We start from the raw sequence: 22,899 nt of genomic DNA, 5'->3' as shown, positions 1-22,899 counted from the left end.
TCAATGTGACAGCAATTCAGGACACCTAGTGTTATCCTCTTATAGTTCCCTACGTCCAACCTTATGGTACTCCAAGAGGATGGACTTTCCTGCTCTTTGGCCTGTGCGCATGCCTCTTCAAGCCTGTGTACCTATAGCACACGTGAGGACTTCGTGTGTCACCTGTGGGACGTGAAACCTTGGTGGTGTGTTCGTGTACCAGAGGGTATACAGATGCGCATGCACCTGTGTTTATGAGGCCTGAGCTGTACGCATCTTGTATGTCTATTAACGTGAGACCCAATCAAGTGTATGTACCTTTGTATAAACGTAAAGTTCAAGAGAAGGCACTGGGTATACTCCTTACCTCCTACCCAGCAGGGACAAGGGATAGAGACAGAGCAGCAGTGCCAAGCTACTCTGTGCCAGGAACAGAGTGCTGCTCAGTCTGCCCACCCCTTTGTCCAACATCCACGGGATAAATCCCTTCCCTGGCTCAGGACTCAAGACCCCCCAGACCCCTATGTCATAAGACCATCAACGTTTACTTAGCTTACCATCTCCCCAAGAAGTAAACACACAGACTGGGAAGCACTTCCTTCCTTAAGGCAAAAGCTGCTAGCTTCTATTCCCCGGCCCTTCTTATTTTCCAGGGCTCCCAGATCTAAATCCCACTGGGTACAACCTAAGCAAACAGGCTTTCATTTTAGGCTTTGTACAGGAGCCTAGCAGTCATAGGAACATATTAAGTTTTAATGATGGTTTTTTGTTTTTTGGGTTTTTTTTACTGTTTAAAATCCAGGCACAGCTGTTCCCCCTCCAGGGGGTGAGGTGTAAGCAAGCCTCCCAGAACCCAGTTCCTCCCACATTTGCTCCAAGCATGCTCAGTCCTGTCTTGACAGCCTCAGCCTACCACCCCTACATGGGCAGGGAAGGGTGAAACTCTGGGAAGAAAGCTGCTACACATGCCCTGGAGTCCTCTCTCGAGGGCAAAGGCCTGTACCAAGCCATTTATAGCCTTGGAATCATGAGTTGGCCAGAAGTGCAGAGGGCAGGAACAGAGAGCCAGATCTGTCTGATTTGAGCTTCATCAATAAGGAGGTGCCACTGTGGGTTCCTAGTCCCAAGGGTTTCTATCTATAGCTATAAAGTGTAAGAGAAAAAATTCCTCCTTGGCTAATTTATGAAGCCATCTGAATATCCAATAAACACAGAAAGAAGGAGAGTAAAATCAGTCTACCCACTAGATAAAACATGAAAACAATAAAAATATTTATTTAACTTTTACTATGAACATATATTACTTTTAAAAAATTTAGTGATGTAACAAAATGGAAGGGCTAATTTAAGTAAAAAAAAAAAAAAAGAAGAAGAAATTATTTGCTATAATTATAACTACAAAACAAAAAAGTAAAGCAAAAAACCCAGTACATGCCTTCACTGAATGGAGGAAATAAACCAGAACGTTCACAATAATGTTCACCTAATGCCCTAGCTCTTAGCACTAATAACTATTTGGTGCTCTTCAGTATTGGGATTAGAGATGAAGACCTTTTTTTTTTCCAAATTTGCTGTAATGAGATTATATAACTTTCCTCGTGAAGAAAATATATAGGTATATAAAAATAAGACTGATTTCATACCCAAAAACAGTAAGACAGGGGAAGGGGCTTTAATGTTGTTCACAGAAAGATATCAAATGCAGATCTATAATAAAGTTACAAACAGGAAAAACCATGTCATTCAGACTAATGGAATGTGAAGTTACTGGGGAAAAAACATAGGCTTCTTTTCCATGTGGAATGACAAAGCTTATTTATACCACTTCAACGTTTTCGACGACTCTGGAATTTGTAAATAGCTGGGGAGTTCACTGTTTGTTTCTTCACCTTCACCTTCTGAGTTTTGTCCTACAAGAGAATAAAAAGGTTACCAGTAAATAGCAGGAGAGGGTTTTGTAAAACAAGAAGGTTAACAAACTACGTATTAGAAAGGCCCTAATTCAGCCCTTCTCAAAGTGCAGGACAAAGCCCGTGTACCCTCAAGTATTCCCAGATGCAATGAATCATTTTCTTCCCTGGGAATCTAGAACACTACTAATCTGTAGAAGTTATTGGAAAAACTGAGAAGAGAGGTACTCAAATCATTGGGGGGGGGCATAGTCTCACACAGAACCCTAGCTGAGAAAGGCAGATCTGAATGATCTGCAAAGCCCAAGAATCTGACATTTAAAGGAACAATAAGAATACGAACGGGGCATCGTATAATCCTTAGCTGTGCTATTTAACTACACAATGTTGTCTATTTTTAAACACCAATGAGTGACACACACAGTTTTGTTAACCTGTTTAAATGTTACACATAGCTGCTCATAAGCTATAAAGTTCACATGCTACCTGATCCTACCCTTTGCTGTCCCAGAGCACTGACTAATAAGCCCCTTATTACCCTTCCTAATCAAGGAACATTTCAACGCTGTCAGAGTAACAGACACTGGCTCAAACCACTGCCCCTGAGGAGCAGACATTTTCACTGGGGTTGATTTACACACAGCAGAAATCCAGTTTCAGTGAAGACCTTTACAAGGGGAAGGGGGGAGGGGGGAAAAAAAAAGGAAGGGCCTAAGGCTCTCTCTCCTCACCAGAAGATCTTTGCGTGTTTGAATTTTCTGTGCAATAACAAACAATTTCTTCTCGCGTTCAATCCGCTGTGTCAGGCAGTTATACTGCTTTTGCCTTTCTCTAGCTATCCGCTGTGGAAGAAACACACATTTTCAATAAAGTTAACAAGATAAAAATGAATAAACTGCTTTTTAATCCACTTAAGTCCAAATGCATAAATGGTTTCAACTCCCTTCTTACTCAGAATCAACACAAGGGACTATAAAACTGTCCATTTTAGGAACACTACATTCTAGAGCTAAAGAGAACCTTGGAGACTTGCCTGGGAACACGTGGTTCACCTGGAACAGAGTCAGAACTGTCCCGCGAGTCTCACGGATCCCAGGAATCTTTCCACTACTACACTAAGCTGTTCAACCCCTGTGTGAGCGTCCCGGTTACCTAAGGCAATGCAGGAATGAGCCAGTCCTGGAAACCCTACACAATGTGAACAGAGGACAGAAAGGCCACTGGACAGTGTGCTGGTGTCTGAGAACCACAGAACACAGAGAGAAGTTCTTTTCCAGTGGAAGCAGACCTGAGAATACTCCCTGCTGAATACTCCTCGAAGGCCAGTAGCCCTAAATCTGGGGGGATCGTAAACCCCTGAGAAACTCATGAAAGCTTTGGATTTTTTTTTTTTTATTCTTTCTTGAAATAAATATGCATGTGTGTTGGCACAAATCTGTGCAAACATATATACCTAATTGTACAAAACATCAGTGTAGAAGAGTGTTCACAGACTTCCTAAAGCCCATCCACAGATTGCCCAACACTCCAAGTTACAGGTTAAAAATTCCCTTGCAATCCACCCACCAGCAGTCTTAATGAAAACATTTCTGCTCTCCACAAAACAACTGAAAGAAACAATACCACTCAACAAAAATGGCAAGATCCAAACCTTCCCAACTTCTCAAAACACGTGTTGGTGACTATTCTGTTTGGAGCACTGATCTCTTTAGGGACTACCACAACACTTGAGACGTGTTAGTGACACGGCTAATTGAAAATACAACTAATTGACAAACAGGGTTATCACGAGAACACTAGTCAGCCGGCTCCTCAGCTGGAAGTGTTATCTACAAGAGAGGACTATTACTGGGCTTCAGATTTAAACAACTCACCAATTCTAGCATAGTCTCACAGCAGTGGTTTCAGACAGCTTTTGTTTTCACTTTATTACACAGACTGTCAAATTTATGGGATTACCCAATATAGTCAAACTAATTAGGGGTATTTATATTACTACAGCAAGTTTAGCTGCCTCTGAGCTAGAGAAACTGCTGTGAAATTAAACATTGGAAGCAAAGCTGATGCGGTGTAAATGATTCAAATCAAAACAGAACAGCTGTCTACTTGAAACACATTGACAGCATTTTTTAAATGAATCAGTCAGAAGTGAGAGTTCAACTCCAGAAGGCTTTGAGAAAAGCGTGTCTTCTGCACAAACCCAGTTCCAGCGATGGAAAGCACCATAAGGAAAAGTCAAAACAAAATTTTGGTTACAAATGCATAATATGTAAAGATTTTTTGAGATATGTATTTGCTGCTAAAGGTTCAATATCAGAATATACCAAATCCCTTAATCTTCAGTGTCCCCTCCTCTCTCTGCATTGGTCACAAGCCTTAAAAGCACAAAGCCCCCAGTGAGAGGCGGGATTCAAATGTAAATCTAAAACCAGACCCAAAGCTGCTGACCACTAGGCCACAAGTCCTCCAATCTTAAAAACCAAGGAACCCTCCTCCACTCCCACCCCCATTATCAAATCTTCCTTCCACTTTTCTAAGGGAACTTCATGAGTCATGAGTTTTCCTCTAATTATTATAATAAATGCAGTGGGGGGGGCAATCAAACAAACAAACCCCAGATTCTCATAAGCTCAGACCCAAAAAACAACGGAGGAAATTACCTTCAATCGAGTCTGCTGGGTAACGCCCTTCACTTTCTCCTTCTGCAAGGTCTCTACTGTGGGTCTGTTAAAGACTCTGTCAACTAGTTCCGGGGCTGTTCGCAGGTGAGTGGCGACATCAAACTGCTCAACTGAAAGCCAAGACAATTCTCAAGGCGCCGTCTAACACCGAGCACAGACCAACATGCTGGACTGTCCCGGAAACCCTCAAACATTTCATACCTTCCTTTTTGGTGTCAAAAAAAAACACATGCTTATTCTGCTGCTTCCCCTCAAAATCCAGCAGATGGAGCTCTGATTTTAGTCTTTCAATTTTCTAGAATACAGAACATGATCTCACTTTACATTGGGTTCATCCAGGGTATCAGAAATTAATGTGCAGAAGTTTAAACCATTTCATATCATTATCACAAGCCACCAAAAAATGTGCTTCATTCTTTTAAAAGAAAAAACTAAAACTTACCAAGCACCAATCACATATCAGGTACTGGGCTACATATTCCACAAAACTCACTTATTCCCGTGAGATAGAAATGAGGAACCAATCTCTCAAAAAGGTTAATTTGTCCATAATCCTGGGGCTAATAAATGGCAGAGCCAGAATTCAAACTTAAGTGAGTCTCATTTCCAAACTTGAACTGTTTCCACTCCACCATACTGACTATACTTCTAAATCATTATCATCATCAAGAAGTACTTTAAGTCAGTAAGTGCCAGAAGAAATCAACTTATAATTGGAAAGCAGCGAATTTATATTTCTTTTCTTAAACAACAAAAATACAACAGAACAAATGGTTTCACTTATTACCTTAGCTTCTGCAACCCTTTTCATTTCTATGTATTTGACATCCTGGGTTCTCATCAGTTTCAGTTGTTCTGGAGTTACTTCTTCCTTAGTCTCCTTAATAACATGAACTCCATCCTAAAACCCAAATTTAAAACATACATTCCCTATTAGATTAAAATCACAAATAAGTCATTAACATAGCTCATGACTGGAACAAAGACAACCGAATGCCATATGCAACAGCGGTCCAATGCACTAAGCCCCCGAGATGCATGTTCAATTTAGCACCTTGTCATCCATTCTCATCCACTCTAAGAACAGCTCCAGGTATAAGACAACTCAGATTCCGGAGCAGAAATGCACGCTGTTCATGAAGGGGCAGTTTGCCTTGGATACTGACCAAGAAAGAACACCTGGACCAACTGGAGAAGCACTGAATAAAGGCCAACGATCCTTCCTCTCCATCTCTTCCACCATACTTATTTTCTTTAATGAGGTGGAGCTCAGAATACCAACTGATCAATTAGGCACCCACCTGGAGTTTAACCCGAGTCATTTTATAGTAGAATTCATCTGGATTTTTTTCAAGAGCCTTCTTCCGGAGAGCTCTGAGGTATTCCTGCTTTTTCCGGTAGTCACTAAAAGTTTAAATCAGGTTCATAGCAAAAACAAAAACAAAAAAACCCACAATGAACAAACTTTACAAGCATCTAAAGTTTACACAAAATGAACCCAAAAAAGCCAAAGCAATGACCAGATTTGATCCAGACTCCACAGTCATTGACGTTGAGCTACTGTCTCTGTAGGCTCCTCTCCTATCCCAAAACTCACCTGAAATTAACATCTCACATGGTTTAGTGCCATTTACCTCATTACAGGGAAACACCAACCAAAGCAAACATTAAAGCTCTTTAGACAGAGTTCTAGGGGCGCCTGGGTGGCTCAGACGTTAAGTGTCTGCCTTCGGCTCAGGTCATGATCCCAGGGTCCTGGGATCGAGCCCGCATCAGGCTCCCTTCTCTCGCTGGCTCTGTCAAATAAATAAATAAAATCTTAAAAAAAAAAAAAAAAAAAAAAAGGACAGCGTTCTAAAGCGAGCTTGGGCACCAAGTGACCAAATAAGATTCACAAACTCCACAATGCAATATAGCATACTGACTAGAATTGTGGACTCTGGAGCCAGACTATCTGGATGAAAACCCGGACTCCACCACTTCTGGCTAAGTAATCCTGGGTATGTTAGTTAACCAATCTGTATCTCAATTTAATCTGTAAAATGGGTGTGATAATAATAGCATCCTAGAAGGTTGTTGGGAGGAATACGTTTTAAGTGTAAAATTCCAAGTCTCCCAGAACACTGCCTGGTGCAATAATAGCACTCAGTTATCATTATGAGCCTTAAAAACTCTGGGACTCAGAGCAATCCACTTAATCCATCTCCATCTGTACCAGGAGCACAAAAGGACCTCAGCTGACAAACATGGTTAACAAACAATTATCAAGTGTTCTGCAAATAAAGTGCTACAGGAGAAGAATGGGGGTAATTGTTTTATAAAATGTTTTCAGAGTTCATTATCACCCACGCTCAGTCTTATGAATCCATCTTTCACATCTCTTCATTCCACACCACACACGCAGTGATGTAAGAGACTCAACAACTGGAATTTTAGATTATATCTTGCATTTCAAGAAAAGAAAGAAAAAGATTCAGCTTTTGGCTCAAACGCCAAGGCAGGAGCAAATCAAAGCCACTCTGAGAAAACTATCTAGAGCAACATAATAAAAAAAAAAAATTTCACAACACAACTACAGTTAAATAAGTTACGCTCTGCCCAAACAAAGAAGTGCAGGGTCACAGACAAGTATGTGACAGGTTGCCAGTTCTGGCCATTTTATCAATGGCAAGAAATTATCCCCTGTCGGACACTTGGGCAATTCAGCTGCAGTGCAGGGAAGCTGTCAGCTTTCTTGGCAGCACCTCTACCAGAAAACTGAACTCACTCTGCACGAAGTTTGTAATCTTTCTTTTTCTCCAACAGGCCCAGATGTTTTCGAAAGCCGGGCTAGAAGACAAAAGGAAAAAAAAAAAAAAAGTGCTTAGTTCCCTCAGCAAACACATACCCAAATCAACATGACACCTGACAGGAACAAGTGTCTCTGGAGTGCTCAGTAAATCCATGTTCTTGGAGCCAACTTGCTACCCTGTTCCCTCCCCTCCCCCAACTGGGCTCTGCCCAAGGATGAGAGGTACCATGCAGACGCCAGAGAGGTCACAAGCACTGCCATAGTAGGTTTCCTGGCCTATTAAGGACAGAGAGAGGCAACAATGACTCGGCACTAAGCAAGCAGTTGCCAGCTGTACTAAAATTACTACAGACTTAATCCAAGGGTTTATAAAATACTATGAAGGGAAAACATAATAACAAGGAGGCAACTGTGGCAAGGGCACTAAATTTAGTCTGGAGAATGGGGTTCAAATCCAAGCTTTACCTCTTAACATCCTGTGACCTTGGGCAAGTCACTTAACTTCTCTGAGCTGCTGTTTCCTAACTATAAAATGAGAATAATAGTACCTGTTATCACGGGGATTAAATGAGCCTCTGTGAGTGGTAGTGCCTACACGTGGCCTGGTATAAAGCAGGTCCCCAGCATACGTTTACTGTTATTATTATACCTTTGGAAAGAAATACGAGAGAAAAAAACCAAACTTTTCCTTGGATAGCATGAAAGGCACAAGGATTATATCTTGGTATTATCTTTCTATAAGCTATTTGTCGAGCAATTAATACATGTCAGTGTCTGTGCTAGATATTTCTGCCCACATCATAACAGGCCAAGTTTATTAAGCACTTACTCTGTTACAAAGCAGGCCAAGTTTATTAAGCACTTACTCTATTACAAAGCAATCTATACAATCTCATTTAATCCCCACAACAAACAAGGGAAGTAGATAAAACACACAACTGTTATCCCAATTTTCTAAAAGCGGAACGAGGTTTAGAGAATGGCTTGCCCAAGAACACAGAATAACTGGCAAAGCTAGAACTAGAACCCATTCCATCAGGGCCACAGTCTGTGTTCTTCCCCAACACACAAGACCACATACTCTTCTGCTCGGAATAATCTCAATTTCTGAAGAGGTACATACACTTCTCTACGTTTAAACTTGTCTAATAATTTAGATGAGATTTTTAACAGTCACATCTCTTATCCTTGAAATGATGCAATAACTAACTCAGTAATTAAAATAACACCAAAATTAAAAAAAAACAACAACAAAAAAAACACAAGAATCAGGAGTTGGTGAGGATATGGAGAAAAAGGAACCCTCCTGCACTGTTGCTGGGAATGCAAACTGGTGCAGCCACTGTGGAAAACAGTACGGAGGTTCCTCAAAAATTTAAAAATAGAACTACCCAATGATCGAGGAATCACACTACTGAGTATCTACCCAGAAAATACAAAAACAGTAATTCAAAGGATCTGCGTTATAGGAGATCTGGCATTGCACCTGAAATAGCTCACCTAAGTACACCTACCCCCCCATACAAAACATCTCTGGTAGCTCGCCCACCACTCAGTGAAGGACCTACAGGATAAAGTCCAAACTTGACCTAAACATGAAGTACTCTTGTCAACATGCCCACCCACCTCACCAGCATGGCCTTCTCCTCACCTCTCCCAAAAAGACCCACTATTCGTACTCAGACATGACCATGTCATGCTTATGGCCAGCCGCAGAAGCCCTGTCTTCTCTGTTAATCCAAATCAACTACTTATAACCATGCCTTTGGACACACTATTTAATCTCTTTAAGCATCAGAGTCCTCACCTGGAAAATGAGGATAACATCCACCTCACAGACATGCTGTAGATTTAAATGACATAATCCCATACAGCTGTTGGGCTATACCTAGCATACAGTAAGTACTGGAAAAGCTATTATCACTGCCTTCCAAGTCTAGCAAGTTCCATTGTGATGCTTTCCCTCATCATCTCTACTCTTCCCATTCAAATTCCTCATTTGGCATTTTTCGTGTGCCATCTCTTATTAAGGTGCCTCTTTATTCATCTTTTAGTGGCCCCTGGATTCAAAACATGCAGCCTGATTCCTGGCTTTGCTGCTTGCCAGTTACAGCTTTGCGTCTTTGGGCAAGTTAACCAATCCGAGCCTTAGTTTCCCCATCTGCAAATGTGAGAAAATAGTAATACCTACTTCCACACAGTGTCGAGAGTTAGATAATGACAGTAAAGCATTCTGCACTTTGGCTCTGTCACACAACAAACATTTCTATCATTACTTTTACACAAGTCCACAAATAGGTTCAAACAAGGTGGCAAATTACACAATTGCTCCCAGCACACCCCTGAGCACACAGTAAGTGCACAATAAATGTCTGATAAATGCTATTAAGGAGGAAGATCGAACTGCGGTTAAGAGGCCTCAGTTCCATCTCATCAGCCAGCAACACAACTTTGGACACGTCCTTCTCCTTCTCTTCCCCAAGTGCAAAATGAAGTTGGACCAGATGTCCCCAAGGGCCTTTCTGGATCGGTTATGATGTGATTTTTAAGCACAGTGGAATGGATACACTGATTCTTCATATACTAAACTAATTTCTGCTCAACCTACCCAACACAGACACACCCTCCACAGAAGTCCTGCAACTGTTTATCCATCTGAATTTGGTGTTTGTGACTGGGCAAGTCACTTCAGCTACCCGGGCCTCAGTTTCCTCATCTGTATAATGGGGATGGAAAACATCAACATTACAGTGTGACACCTAAACAAAAAGCGTATGTGGCAGATCTTCATGGGTTTTGCACAAAGCGCACGCCTGACCGTGTTAACAACGTTATCGCCAATCTCCTAAATCACAGGCCCCCTACGCAGTGGGCAGGGCCGAGCGCAGCTGGGGGTTCCAGTTCCAGACGGTGTGCGCTTTGACCTCACCTTCCCCCCAGAAGGTCAAGCACTTTACACAGAGCGTCTCACCCAATTCCCTCACTGAAATCTGGCTAGGCAGGCAGTGCTCCTCCCCGAAAGAGAACGACCCCCCACTTCGCCAGGCCGCGAGGCTCCGCCCCAGGCACGCCGGCGTCGTTAGCATACATTTGCGTTTATTTACATGCCCCCCCTCGACGTACAGAACCAGGGCCCGCAGGTGGAGAGAGGGAGGGGGCGAGGGTAGCACACGAGGCCACGGGCCGGCGCTCGTGGGGCCTGTGCGGTCCTACCTGGCTTCGCTCTCGGTGTTCCCGCTGCCGGGATTTAGCCGCCTTCCGAAAAGCTGCCGCCATGTCTGCTCACGCCTGAAAAAGCTCTGCAGACAACGCCCGTCCCGCACCGCCTCAGCCGCCGCGTCCGCTGATCCTACCGGAAATAGGCCAGGGCGCCAGCTGCTTAGAACGGCCCACTTCCTCTCCGCAGCCTATCCGACGCCTGCCTTTCCGGAACTACGTCCTCCAGCAGAGGCGTCCAGCCCCAAGCTGCTTCTGGGAAGTGTAGTTTCCCAGGTCTAGTCCCGTGACTCTGCAAGAGTCGGTTCTCATTGGCTAGGACTTGTGCACGTGTACCGAGATCTCGTTTTCGCGCTCGGCTCCGCGTTGGCACCTGGGAACACGTGGCTGGCACTGCCCTCGGGCTGAGCAGTGCTTGGAGTGTGCGCATGCGCAGTCACCTACCTCTGTGCTCCACTTAACCCTATTTACGCGGTGCGTTTAAAGGTACGAGTCGTGTGAATTTTATCGTGTGCCGGAAAGAGCGCTCTATAGACAAATGGGAGACCTTAAACCATGTTTGGCTCCGCCACTTACCGGCTGTGTGACTTTTGACAGGTCTTTTGACTTTAATGAGCATCATTTTTCTCGTCCATAAAACAAGGATAATAATAGTGTGCTCCGCTTGCTTCACAGGACCGTCAGGAGGCTCACAGCTGAATGGAGGAGTTCTATCCCGGCAGTAGTTACAAACTTTGAGTCCCTCACACCCTCAGGGGAATGGCAGGCTGACAGAATGAGTGTCAGAGGCAGTACGATGTAACGATTAGGACCAAATACCATAGAGGTGTGTTCTGATCCTAACTGCCACCAGCCAAGGCAAAATTAGCTTCAATGAACCTCGATCTCCCCATCTGTAAAATGGTAGTAATAATACTATACCCACGTAATTGTAAGGATCAAACGAACTAATAGGTTTAAAGTGCTTAATGCTGTGTTCACCCCTTAAAAGAGTTCACAATCCATTGGAGCAATGGTTGTTTTTGTTCCTACTAAACCTACCGGTAAGGATAGAGAGAGGGTTGGGCACAACAGAGCACTTCAGAGGCACTTGGTTTCTTTTCCATCCCATGAAGCTAACCCTCAGCAAGTTCTGTAATCGCACCCGTTTGTCCTGACAGAGCTCACCCCTCCAGCTGAGGCGCTCTGAGGAAATCCTCTCCTCAGTCCTCGGAGGTGCTAGTCCAGTAGACGGGTGGGCATGACAAAGCTGAAAGTAGCTGAGACCTGCCATGTGAAAAGTTTTTTCCTGCCTCCCGGTCTGAGTCTTTTGCCCAACTTGGGTCACAGACATTAACAAACTTCCACCTCATTTGTGACTTAATGAGTCACATTAAGACAAGGAAAGACAAGGCCCTTCATGATTTGGCCCACCTTTCCAGCCCCAGCTCAGTTATGGGGTCCCAGGAATCAGCCTTGGATTTGAATCACACATCCACCACTATCAGCTTGGATTTGGGGCCACATTGTCAAATTCTCTGAGCCCCGCATCCTACTCTATCAGATACTGATAATAATATAACCGACGTATATGGCTTTTGTGAGAACCGAAGGAGGCAATGACTAGCACTTAGCATGGTACCCTGCATGTAGTGGGCATTTAACAGGTTAACTCTTCCCCCCTCCCCCTGCTTGAACCCTGCATACTCTGTGGAAGTCACTCACTTCACCCTCTACACCCACAGAGTATTGCAAGGCTTGGGGTCACGAGAATAGTGTTTCTGGGCAAACTGAAAGACGGTGTCTGCTAAACCATGAAGTCTGGCAGGGGCTATAGGCAGCCCAATGGGTAAGAGTGGGCAATATGCCCAGAGAAGGAAGGAAGTTTTCTCACTGGGGAAAGGAGGGCTTGTGATCACAAGCATTAGGGAGTGATTCAGCACCCAGAGGAAACCATGAGAGGCCTGGCAGTTGTCACTCAGGGCCTCCTTTTAAAAAATGCTTCCAAGGTGAGAGAACACCCAGGAGACCTGGAGCAAGCCCCCTTCCACCATGAGATAAGGAAGGGTGTGTGGGGGCTTCCTGGGTGGGCAAAGGGACAGCCAGATCCCACTCACCCAAGACTAGTCATCCAGCAATCAGGCTCTTCTTCCAGCTCCGGCTCAGACACACCTGTTCCCTAGAGAGGGGGGAGGACTGATGGGAAATGGGAACAGAGAGTCCACATGGCTGATCCCTAGACCTCCCTGGGGCACGTAGTCCTCCTGGGCCAACGGAAATGTGAGCCCACTGGGGAGCTAGAAATGGGGAGGGGAAAAGGACATAGCCCCTGGCCTATACCAGCATCCCTCCTCCAGGCTGGGCCAAGCCAGAAATCTAATTTTCTCTGGCCTCCAGACTTCCAGTCCAAGCAGCAGAACCTTAACACTTGACCGTGAAAGGGAATGTGTTGGGCAGGGTGAGGCGCACATTCCCCCATACTCAATACCTACTCTGTACTCTCCTCCAATACTCATGAGAATGCTGTGAGACAGGAAGTCAAACACTCTTCACGGGGGTGAGCTGACTGAGGCATAAAGAGCTTGAGTGACAAAAGAGGCTGCAGGGCCTGCCAGTTAAGCCCTCTTTGGCATAAGGAGCTTTGACATTTGATTATGTGGATTTGAATCCAGCCTTTGCCATTATTAGCTGTGTCGCCCTTGGCAGGTTACTTAGTCTCTCTGTACGTCCATTTTCTCATCCTTAAAATGGGGATAAGAATACACATTTCGTACAGTTGTTGGATAATCAAGTACATTAATATATGCAAAGTGCTTGGCAGGGACTGGTGCAAAGAACTCGGGAAATCCTGGCTCTTATTAAGGCCGTTCAGCAGAGATTCAAGCCATGAGGAAATACCAGAGACCCCAACTCTACCTTTGATCCAGCACCTTCCTTACTCAGTCATAATCCCTCCTTCTCTTCTCGGAAAGCTGCTCATCTTTGCCCTCCCCTCACCCCAGAGCAGACCCCTCCTTGTCATCTACTCCAACCAGGCAATCTTCCCTGCCCAGCCCCAGGCCTAGGAGTCGCCTACACCTATAAGACAAAGCCCAGAGAAAAGGCCCACCTGTGGGCTGGCTGCTCACTCCCTGACTCCCGGTAGCAGGTACCTGTGGTCCAAACTGGGGTGGAGGGGAGTTGAAACCAAAGCAGTGTCTGTCATTCATTCATTCATCAGATATTTATTATGTGCCAGACTTCAGAGTAGGTACTGGGAATGTGGTAGTGAACAAGAAGGACCCAGTCCCTGCCCTCATGGCACTTACAGTCTAGGCATCAAGAACAATAATAAAGCAATTAGTTTGTTTTTGGAAGGAACCCTGCCCTCGAGGTTGACTTGGGACCCAGGAAGGCAAGCATATGATTCAGAGATGGGAGAGGAAGGTATTCAGGAGCCCCAGCCTGGGAAGGAATGAGTCTCTGCTCTGAGAACTTGGTTGGACCCAGCCTGGGGGGTGGGAGAACCTCTGTGGGCACCTGAATCTCGACTCTAGATGCTGAGGTTATTTCTAGGGTTGGTTTGTTGTCTCTTGTTTTGCAAACACCAGGGCAGAGCCTCCTCCTCCCTCCCCCACCCTTCTAAATCGAGTCTATTTATGCCTAGTGACAAGCCTGAGGATCCCAGGGGGGTTGGCCTCAAGGACCTGGAGGGGCCTCGCGTCCCTGGCAGGCGCCAGTCCTCCCTCCCAGGCACAGGGAGGAAGCCAGAGGATTGGAAACTGTAGAGGTTGGAGGAGGAGGGGTTCCCTCCACTTCCCTCCACCAACCCTGCAGTGCCCCATCCCAGCACTCGCTTCACACCCCTCCCTGAGAAACCCAAAAACCATGGGGCCAAGGATTAGGGTCTCCCCTGGGCTTCAAAGGTCAAAACTATTCGTGGGCACTGTGGAAACCAAGGCCGAACTTCTCTGTCCCAGGGTGCAGCTGGAGGTGAGGGGGTGGTTACTTCTGTTTTTGCCACTCAAGAGTTGTGAAACCAAGCCCTTTGAAGGTCAAGGCCCTGTTGGGGGTCCTCTCTCCACTCCTTGTTTCCAGAGAACAACTTGGTTCCCACCGATAGGGCCAAGACAGCAGATTCAAAAGCACCCCCTCCTCCAGGCTTGATTAAGTCCTCTTTTACAAACTCGGTCAAAGTGTGACCCCGGGGGGGTAAGCTGGAAGGTGGGGCGGGAGGGGGAGAGACACGAAGAGGCCATGAGGACTCTTGGTCCCCCAACGGACCTTGGTCGGCTGGGTCCTGTACCCCTTGCTTGAGATCGAATGCAGCAGTCTCCCGCTGGCTGCGGTGGGAAGGGGTGGAGGCAGGGGGAGAGGACGGTGAAAGCTAGGAGGGGACGGGGGCGGGGTTCTGGCCGCCCGGGAAGGTTGGGAGAGCCAGGTTAGACAGAGCCGGCCGAGGGGGCCTGGAGCGGGCTCCAGCCCAAAGAGGAGGGGTGGGCGGGGTCTGGCCCCGGGCCTCTGAGATGCGGGGCCGGGGCTGGGTCCGCACCCCGCGGGCAGGGGCGGCCGGGGGCGGGGTCCGGGCGGGGCGGGCCCCGCGCGCACTTCCTCGGGGAGGGGTTGGGGCCGCGCTCCCACTCGCCCACACAGTCCGTGTGCAGCCGGCACCGTCGCCGGCAGCTCGCTCTGCCCCAACTCTGCCCGGCCCGCAGGTACGAGCCGCCGAGGGACGCGCGGCCCGCCTTCCCCGCTCCCGCCGCCCGCTTCGAGGTGAGCTCCCCGCCGAACCTGGCTCCGAATCCCAGCTCCCGGCCCGCCGCCCCCTGCTCCCCACTCGGGTCCGGCCGTGATGACCGGGGGGGCGCTGGGAGTGGGCGGCGCGGGGGCGCTGAGCCCCGGAGGGCGCCCCCCTGATCGTACCGATCCCGGCCGCCCGGCGGGGCGGGGGCTGCTCCGAGACTTGGGCGGGGGAGGGGGCCAAGTTTGAACGGAGAAGCCAAAGTCGAGCGAGGGACCGGGAGGGTTCGAGAAACTGAGGCTCCCAGAAAGCCCGGTGGAGCGAGACCAAGACTGGGACACGAGCGACAGGTTTAGACAGGAGGCTGCAGGGATACCCGAGGAAGGGAGACTTGGCCGTAGAGTCACCGAGAGGCAGACGCGAGGCAGGAGGACCGACCCAGGTTTTGTGGAGTGAAGCATTTGAAGGAGAAGCATACATTGACCCCAGTGAACACGTTGTAGCGCCCTTCCCGGGGCTTTGCAGGGTCCTGGGCAAGTGAGGGGCCCTGAAGCCTAAGCTTCGTTAGCCTCGTGATAGATCAGCTTCTGTGAGGCCTATAGACCCGTCCAGAAACTGGAGACAGAGACACTCAGGGACCCCTTGGAGACACTCAGATACCAAGATTTGGGTGTACAGAGGTAGAAATCCGCAAACGGGGGCCGTTGGGAGATAACCAGCCAGAGATACACGAAAAACATAAAGACAGCTGAAGTGTGCAGGGACACAGACACGCTGAGTGGGGCAGAGCTGGCTTTGATGGAGGCGCACTGACAGCTTCCCAGACAGACCCGGAGAGACTCAGGCCCGAAAGACTGGGAAGCAAGGATGTGGGGAAACAGAAACTCTGGGCCAGCCGGGCCCCTGTGAGGCAGAGGACCTGAGACCAAGATCAAAAAGGAGCCCCAGGCATATACCAAGACAGCCCCAACTTATTTTTAAACTCAAATCTTGGACGCACTGCTTCAGCCCTGGGGGACCTGGGGTGAATGAACTGTTCCTCTCCTGTCCCCAAGGCAGCTGCTGGATCCTGCTTCCCACCCCCCTTCCCCTAAACTGCTCTGACTCCCAGGCCCCATGGGGGGGAGGGAAGGGGAGAAGGGAGAGTTTGGGGTTGGTGTTTGATAGCAGGAGGTGGGGGGTGGGGGGGTTAGGTTTCTCCCCTTAAATCTCCTGTCAATTCCTGGGAGCTGGGGGAAGGGTCTGATCTGATCCTGACTCACAGCTGTGGGGCCTGGCCAGGGTCCTCCTGGACAGTGCAGGGTGGAGGGGGGCAAAGGAGTTGAGCGGTTGGCATGGGTAGTTGGAAAGGCTTCTGGGTGTCTTCCAATAGCAGGGTTAGCAGCTGGGGGAGAAGAGTGAGGTTCCTGTGCTAGTGATATCACCAAGTATCTCCCGTACCCCTGCTCTTAAATGTTGACCATCCCCTTTACCACCGCTGCAGCATTTTTAAAGAGAAAAACAGGAAAGGGCTCCAGGCTGGGAAGCAGGGAACCTGGCCTCTCTGAGACCTGAGTGACCTTGGGCCTGACTTGTCCCTGGTTTCTGTTCTCAACTGTAAGATGGGACTGATACCCTTTCCTGCCTGCCTGTGTGAGATCTGGTGAAATGGTGGATGGGATGGCACTTCATGAGGGACAAAGCGGCACGCAGGTGTGTACGCCTGTGCACCTGTGTGAGGGGTCTCACTGGGATCAGGCTGGCCCCACTGATCTCCTCAGCCAGCCCCAGCGCCTGGGCATCTTCACTTCCCCCAGCAGAAGTCGGTGGGAGGGGGGTGTCCCTCTTTGTTCTATCCCTGGGTCTAGCCTAAGAATGTCCAGGTCAAAACCCAGGCCAGCTCCCTGACCCAGGCCTGGCTCCGAAACTTGTCTGACCCCTGTGTGAGTGAGGGGCTAATAATAAAAACGCCGATGGCTACCATTTACTGACTCCTCACTTTCTGCCACGTGCTTTCCAAGCACCAGCCTTTCAGCCTGACAACAACCCCAGGAGTAGGAGGTAGGCTTAGATAAGAAAACAGGCCCAGGGACCTTAAGTGACTTGCCCAAGATCACCCAGCTAGTAAGGGAAGAAGTCAGGATTCAGACCCACATGCCACATTCGGACCTCTATACTCCACATGCCCCAGCCATTTACCCAGCCATTCCGAGCTCTGGGAGGTTCACTGGGATGTGCCAGATGTATGTGTCTGGGTCAGGTGTAGGGGTGTGTGTGTGTGTTTGTGTGTTTGTGTTGAGAGCCCTCTGGCAGACTGAACAGTCTCCCCTGCACCTCCCCCCGCCCTGACCCCACCAGCCATGAAGGAATATAAGACTGGCTCTCTTTAGTCCCTTAGCCCTGCCAGGGAGAGTGGGAGGGAGGTGGGGAGGAAGGGGGATGGGCAGAGACAGGTGGGCCTTGATAGTGCCCTTCACTCTGTCCTCATTAGAGCCCAGCTGGACAGACTAGGCGACTGGGGGATTCTGGGAAGGAAATAGAAGCCATGCCCATACCCTATTTGGGGCTCCCCTGTCTCAGAGTGGTGACTGCCTCCCAGGGGATGGCCCCAGGGCTAGCCTGGGCCTGGGAAGGTGATGGCTGCTGTGGGCCAAGCCAGGAAGGAAGGAAAAGACTCGGGCACTCCCGGACAGACCATGGCCATGTGCTCCACCTGTGTGGCCCCCTGCTGCCCAGTGGCTAACAGCCCAGGCAACCCTCAGATGTTGGGCCAGAGGAAACCTAGGCCTGACTGGTGGGGAGCGGACCAAGAAAGAGGGCTACCCTTTACCCTACAGCACAGCCCTGCCCCAGAATCACCTCTCTGAAGACCCCAGCTCCCGGAGGCCTCATGGCCTGGCCTGGGGTACGAACTTTGTATCTCCCCCGTTGTACAGAAGGGCAGCTTTGAGTTCACAAACCACCCCTTCAAGAGCCAGGCCCTCCAGGCTTGGGGCGTTTGCTGGCGCCTGGAGTCTGAACTCCAAGCCAGAGCAACGCTTCTTGGCCAGAATTTCCCACTGGGGGTGGCTGAGAAAAGGAGCACTTTTCCTTCAACTCGAGCCTGGGCAGGCTCTGGGGACTGCCAGTCACTGGGGGGTGTGTGTGTGGGGGTAGTGGGTTGGTGGGTTCCTTTGTCCTTTCCGGGCTCCTCTGCAGCTGTGAGAACATCCCCTTCCTATGAGTCCTGGTGATTCCTCTCCACCCAGCCTGGGATCCCAGCCCTTAGAGAGCAGGCTTCATGATGGAGGACGTGGGGGGTGGGGAGCTCTGAATCTGGGGCTAGAGACTGGAGTCAGGGGCAGCAGAAGGGACTGGGAACCCCACTTCCCTGCCCCCCCACTCCCCATGCTCCTGTTCCAGAGGCAGCTGTGTGGATGACCTCATCCCGCAAACATGCTTTGTTCCTGAGAAAATGGAAAGTGTCTGAGGTTTGGTGGGGGCTGGGTGTCTACAGCAGCAGCTCTCAGGGCTCCCCCTTGCCTGACTCCCCACCCAAGAGGGGGCCTGATTGGGGAGAAAATGTCTTCTGTGGCTCCCTCTCTCTCACCCTCCACTCCCCCTACCCCAAACCCTCAGAAACCGGAAAAAGCTGGGGAGAGGCTGTTTCTCCAAGAGGCAGGGGGAGGGAAATAATGACCCAGGGGATTGGAAAGATCTGCCAGGAGTGATGCCTGGTTGGAGATGGCAGGGGCATGCTGCGTAATCCCTGTCTTTAGTTCCCCTCTCCCTCCCCAGGCTTCTCGGTTCGTTGCTGGCCAAACCTGACATCTGGCCATCTGTGCTGCGACAGCTGTTGCAGATGTGCAGGCCAAGGCTGCCCAGGCTGGTGTGACCAGAGACCCAGCAGGGGCTGCAGGGGGCTGAGGGCAGAGGGTCCAGCTGGGGAAGCTTGGCTGTGTCCCGCTTGCAGGATTTCCTTCCTGCTTAAACCTAGCCTGAGCCTCTGAAGTCCTTGCTTGAGCTGATTCTCCCGGACGGAGGGAGGCCCGAGGTGACTTCCACCTCCACCATTCATGGCCCAACATCCCTCTAACATTCCACTGGCTCTATGACCGGGAGAGGGCGGGCACAGCCCATTCACACCCCTAAGCTCCTCACTCCGGAGCTTTTTCCATATCCCTAGGGTCCCTTCCTGGGAGTCAGGAGAGGGTGGGAGTGCTGTTCATTTGGGATAGAGAAAGGGGTGGCTCCCTGCCCCTGCTCTTGTCCCCTTGGGGACAGTAGGGACAGTGGAAGCTAAACTCAGGCTGGGGCAGGAAATGAGTCACTGACCCAGGAAAAGCCCCCTCCCCCCAGATCTGCCAGGGCCCAGATAAGAAAACAACTTCTGCTTCCTGATTTTTTCCTGACCCCTTCTCTCCCCTGCCGCACACGTCATTAAATACAGAAATAAACATGCAGGACTCCTGGGTTTCCAGAAGCACCCCTGTCCTCATCGCCTTCTGTTCAAACCTGGCATTTCTTAGGCCTGGTCTCTTGCTCTTTTTTTTTTTTTTTTTTTGACGCAAAGGGCTTTTGCAAGGGGCTAAGCCACAGCCCCTTCGGGTGACCCGTGCCCCACTTTTTGTGCCTGGCAGGGCTCACTCACAGCCACCATGAGCGAGGCCTTTGACTGTGCAAAATGTAGCGAGTCCCTGTATGGCCGCAAATACATCCAGACGGACGATGGCCCCTACTGTGTGCCCTGCTACGACAGCACCTTCGCCAACACGTGTGCCGAGTGCCAGCAGCTCATCGGGCACGACTCCAGGGTAAGGACTGGACCAGACCGGGCAAGGAGTGGGTGGAGGCTGGCAGAGGGGCAGAGGTGCCAGCGCCCCTGCCATGCTCCCTGCAGGAGCTGTTCTATGAAGACCGCCACTTCCACGAGGGCTGCTTCCGCTGCTGCCGCTGCCAGCGCTCCCTGGCCGACGAGCCCTTCACCTGCCAGGACAGTGAGCTGCTCTGCAATGACTGTTACTGCAGTGCCTTCTCGTCGCAGTGCTCCGCCTGCGGGGAGACCGTCATGCCCGGTACGTCCCCAGGGGCCTGCCGTGCGCATGCCGCCCAATGCCTGGCCATTGCACAGGCTTCGTGCATGGACGAGGGACTGGCACGTGTACGGTACATCCAGGGAGGCTTAGTATTGTAAAGACCTGCACGCACGGCCTCTTTCTGGAAATCGAGCGCATATGGGATTGGTCCTGCCTGTATGCTCCCGGGAGATTAGCACGCACGGGGACTGGCACGCCCAGGTATACACATGACAGCTTAGCACGTGCAGGAACAGACATGCTTGGTATGTTCCTGGGGGTTGAGCGTGTGCCGGACCTGGTATACACCTGTGGGCTTACCATGTGTGGGCAGACTGACAAGCTTGAGACACACCTGGGCGCTCAGCTTGTATGAACTCCCGCATGTGTGGTACATATAGGAGCAAGGAGTCCGATGAGACCGTCATGCTTGGTGCATCGGGGCTTGGTGTGTGTAGAGATGGACAAACAGGGCCTAACATGTATGGTGACCTGCGTGCCTCCTAGATATCTGAGGGCTGAGGACATGCAGAGAATGACGTGATTAGGAGACACCACGGCTTCACGTGTACTGAATCCATCACATCCAGGGCATTAGACCTTTGTGTGGGCAGAGACTTGCTTGCCCAGGACACGTGGGGTCTTTGTAGGTGCGCTAAAACCATCATGTCTGGTGTATAAGGGCTTCTCGGGTACTGAGTCGTCATGCCTGTGACATGGAGACCTGGTGTATGCTGACACAGTCATATCTGACACACGTGGGGACTTCACATATGCCAGACCCCTGCATCTAGATTATGGGGACCTAGCATGTGCCCAGCCATGTGCATAGCATGTGCGGTGTTGGGGGGGGGAGGGTCGCATGTGCCATATAGGTGGCGAGAGTCCTGCTGCATGTGCGTGAATGCCACCCTGCTTAGGCTCAGGGAACAGCGGGGACTCTCCACAGGGGGTAGCAGAGGGTGGCACTCAGGAGCTTGGGACACAGCCTCTGAGTGGGACCCCTGTTCCCCACAGGGTCCCGGAAGCTGGAATACGGAGGCCAGACGTGGCATGAGCACTGCTTCCTGTGCAGCGGCTGTGAGCAGTGCCCGACAAGGGCGCTCACTACTGCGTGCCCTGCTATGAGAACAAGTTCGCTCCTCGCTGCGCCCGCTGCAGCAAGGTGGGGGCTGGGCCAGTGGGGTGGGGGGTGAGCAAGGCTCCGTCCCGGGGTGGGGATCGCCACTCTCCCCTGCTGACAGATGGCTGCCCCCACAGACGCTGACACAAGGTGGCGTGACATACCGCGACCAGCCCTGGCATCGAGAATGCCTGGTCTGCACAGGGTGCCAGACGCCCCTGGCAGGGCAGCAGTTCACCTCCCGGGATGATGATCCCTACTGTGTGGCCTGTTTTGGAGAACTCTTTGCACCCAAGTGCAGCAGCTGCAAGCGCCCCATCACAGGTGGGACAAGGGTCAAAGAAGAGTGTGGGTAGGGTGCAGGCGAGGGAATGGGATCTGGTATGGGGCGAGGCTGAGGGGACAGACCGCGCTCCAGATGTCAGAGCTAACCTCCAGCCTCCCTCCAGGACTCGGTGGAGGCAAGTACGTGTCCTTTGAAGACCGCCATTGGCACCACAGCTGCTTCTCCTGCGCCCGCTGCTCCACCTCCCTGGTGGGCCAAGGCTTTGTGCCCGACGGAGACCAAGTACTGTGCCAGGGCTGCAGCCAGGGAGGGCCCTGAGCCAGGACTCCTGGGCCCAGGGCCTCCCAAACCAGGGCTCCAGGACTAAGGCTCCTTTTCCACACCACCTTTGGGACCCAGCCCCTCCCCAAATTGGGGCTCCTCCTGGGCTCCAGGATTCAGCTTCCCTGCTCCAACATCCCCCAACCGGTACTCCCTGACCCAGGGCCCCCAGACCTGGACCCTTATGGAGCCTCCATGATTCAAATCCCTTTTGCAAGCCTGGATTCCAGAATTCAGCCGTCTCCCCACAGTCTGGTTCCCAGACCAAGCCCTCTCCCCAAATCAGGGCTCTAGACCCAACCCTGCAAACCTGGACTCTGGGACCCAGGCCCCCTTCAATCTAGACTTCTTTCCAGAGACTTTAGGTCTTCTGTGGGTGCCTGAGGAGAGTCCTCAAAAGTGGACTCTCCTCAGGCTTGATCCTCCCCACCCCCATCCCACCCTATCTCCAGGGCTGGGGCTCTCTGGGCAGCAAATCGGGGGATCACTGTTTAAGGGGATCCTAGAGCACGAGGTTTTGCTAGTCCATGTCTGTCGAGTGTTTTCTCATTTCATTTGAGCTCCATTTTGCCCAGAGATGGGCAGAGGGGTGGGATTGGTTCATTTTCCCCCCTTCCCGATTCTGCAATAAAGCAGTGTGAGGAATCGAAGGCCTCTTTGTGTTTGTCTGGGGGTGGGGGTGGCGAGGGTGGTGGGGGAAGGAAGGTTCCCTCGCGGACCGGGAGACTCAGGCTCTTCCAGACCTCCTCCGTGCAGGGCAAAGGAGGAAGCTGCTGGGCCACGGGGCGGGAAATCTCCGGAGAACTGGGATCCCTGCCGCTGCTACCGTCCCTCTCAGGCTTAGCCAGCCTCCCCGCTGC

At 50.4% G+C, this 22,899-nt stretch overlaps 2 protein-coding genes across 2 annotated transcripts; one reads left to right on the top strand and one right to left on the bottom strand.

Moving 5' to 3' along the window:
- Window positions 1-1,635: 1,635 nt before the first annotated feature.
- UTP11 (UTP11 small subunit processome component) lies at window positions 1,636-10,740 on the bottom strand. The gene is made up of 8 exons (XM_008694368.2): window positions 10,575-10,740; window positions 7,338-7,399; window positions 5,872-5,974; window positions 5,358-5,471; window positions 4,772-4,865; window positions 4,550-4,680; window positions 2,621-2,731; window positions 1,636-1,889 (listed from the first exon to the last, which is right to left on the bottom strand). Exons 1-8 carry the CDS (start codon window positions 10,635-10,637, stop codon window positions 1,806-1,808), a joined length of 762 nt encoding a protein of 253 aa, XP_008692590.1. The 5' UTR covers window positions 10,638-10,740; the 3' UTR covers window positions 1,636-1,805.
- A 4,410-nt stretch (window positions 10,741-15,150) lies between these two features.
- FHL3 (four and a half LIM domains 3) lies at window positions 15,151-22,684 on the top strand. Its single transcript, XM_008694369.2, is given in 7 exon segments — window positions 15,151-15,308; window positions 19,875-20,048; window positions 20,135-20,309; window positions 21,327-21,395; window positions 21,398-21,474; window positions 21,570-21,756; window positions 21,882-22,684. Coding segments are annotated over 6 exon segments (819 nt in total). The 5' UTR covers window positions 15,151-15,308; window positions 19,875-19,892; the 3' UTR covers window positions 22,037-22,684.
- The last annotated feature ends 215 nt before the right edge of the window (window positions 22,685-22,899 follow it).

The sequence above is a fragment of the Ursus maritimus genome, unplaced genomic scaffold, assembly GCF_017311325.1.
Source record: "Ursus maritimus isolate PB19 unplaced genomic scaffold, ASM1731132v1 scaffold_32, whole genome shotgun sequence".
NCBI classification, from domain to species: Eukaryota; Metazoa; Chordata; class Mammalia; order Carnivora; family Ursidae; genus Ursus; species Ursus maritimus.
The sequence above is the reverse complement of the archived record's forward strand: the minus strand, read 5'-3'. Positions and strand labels throughout refer to the sequence as shown.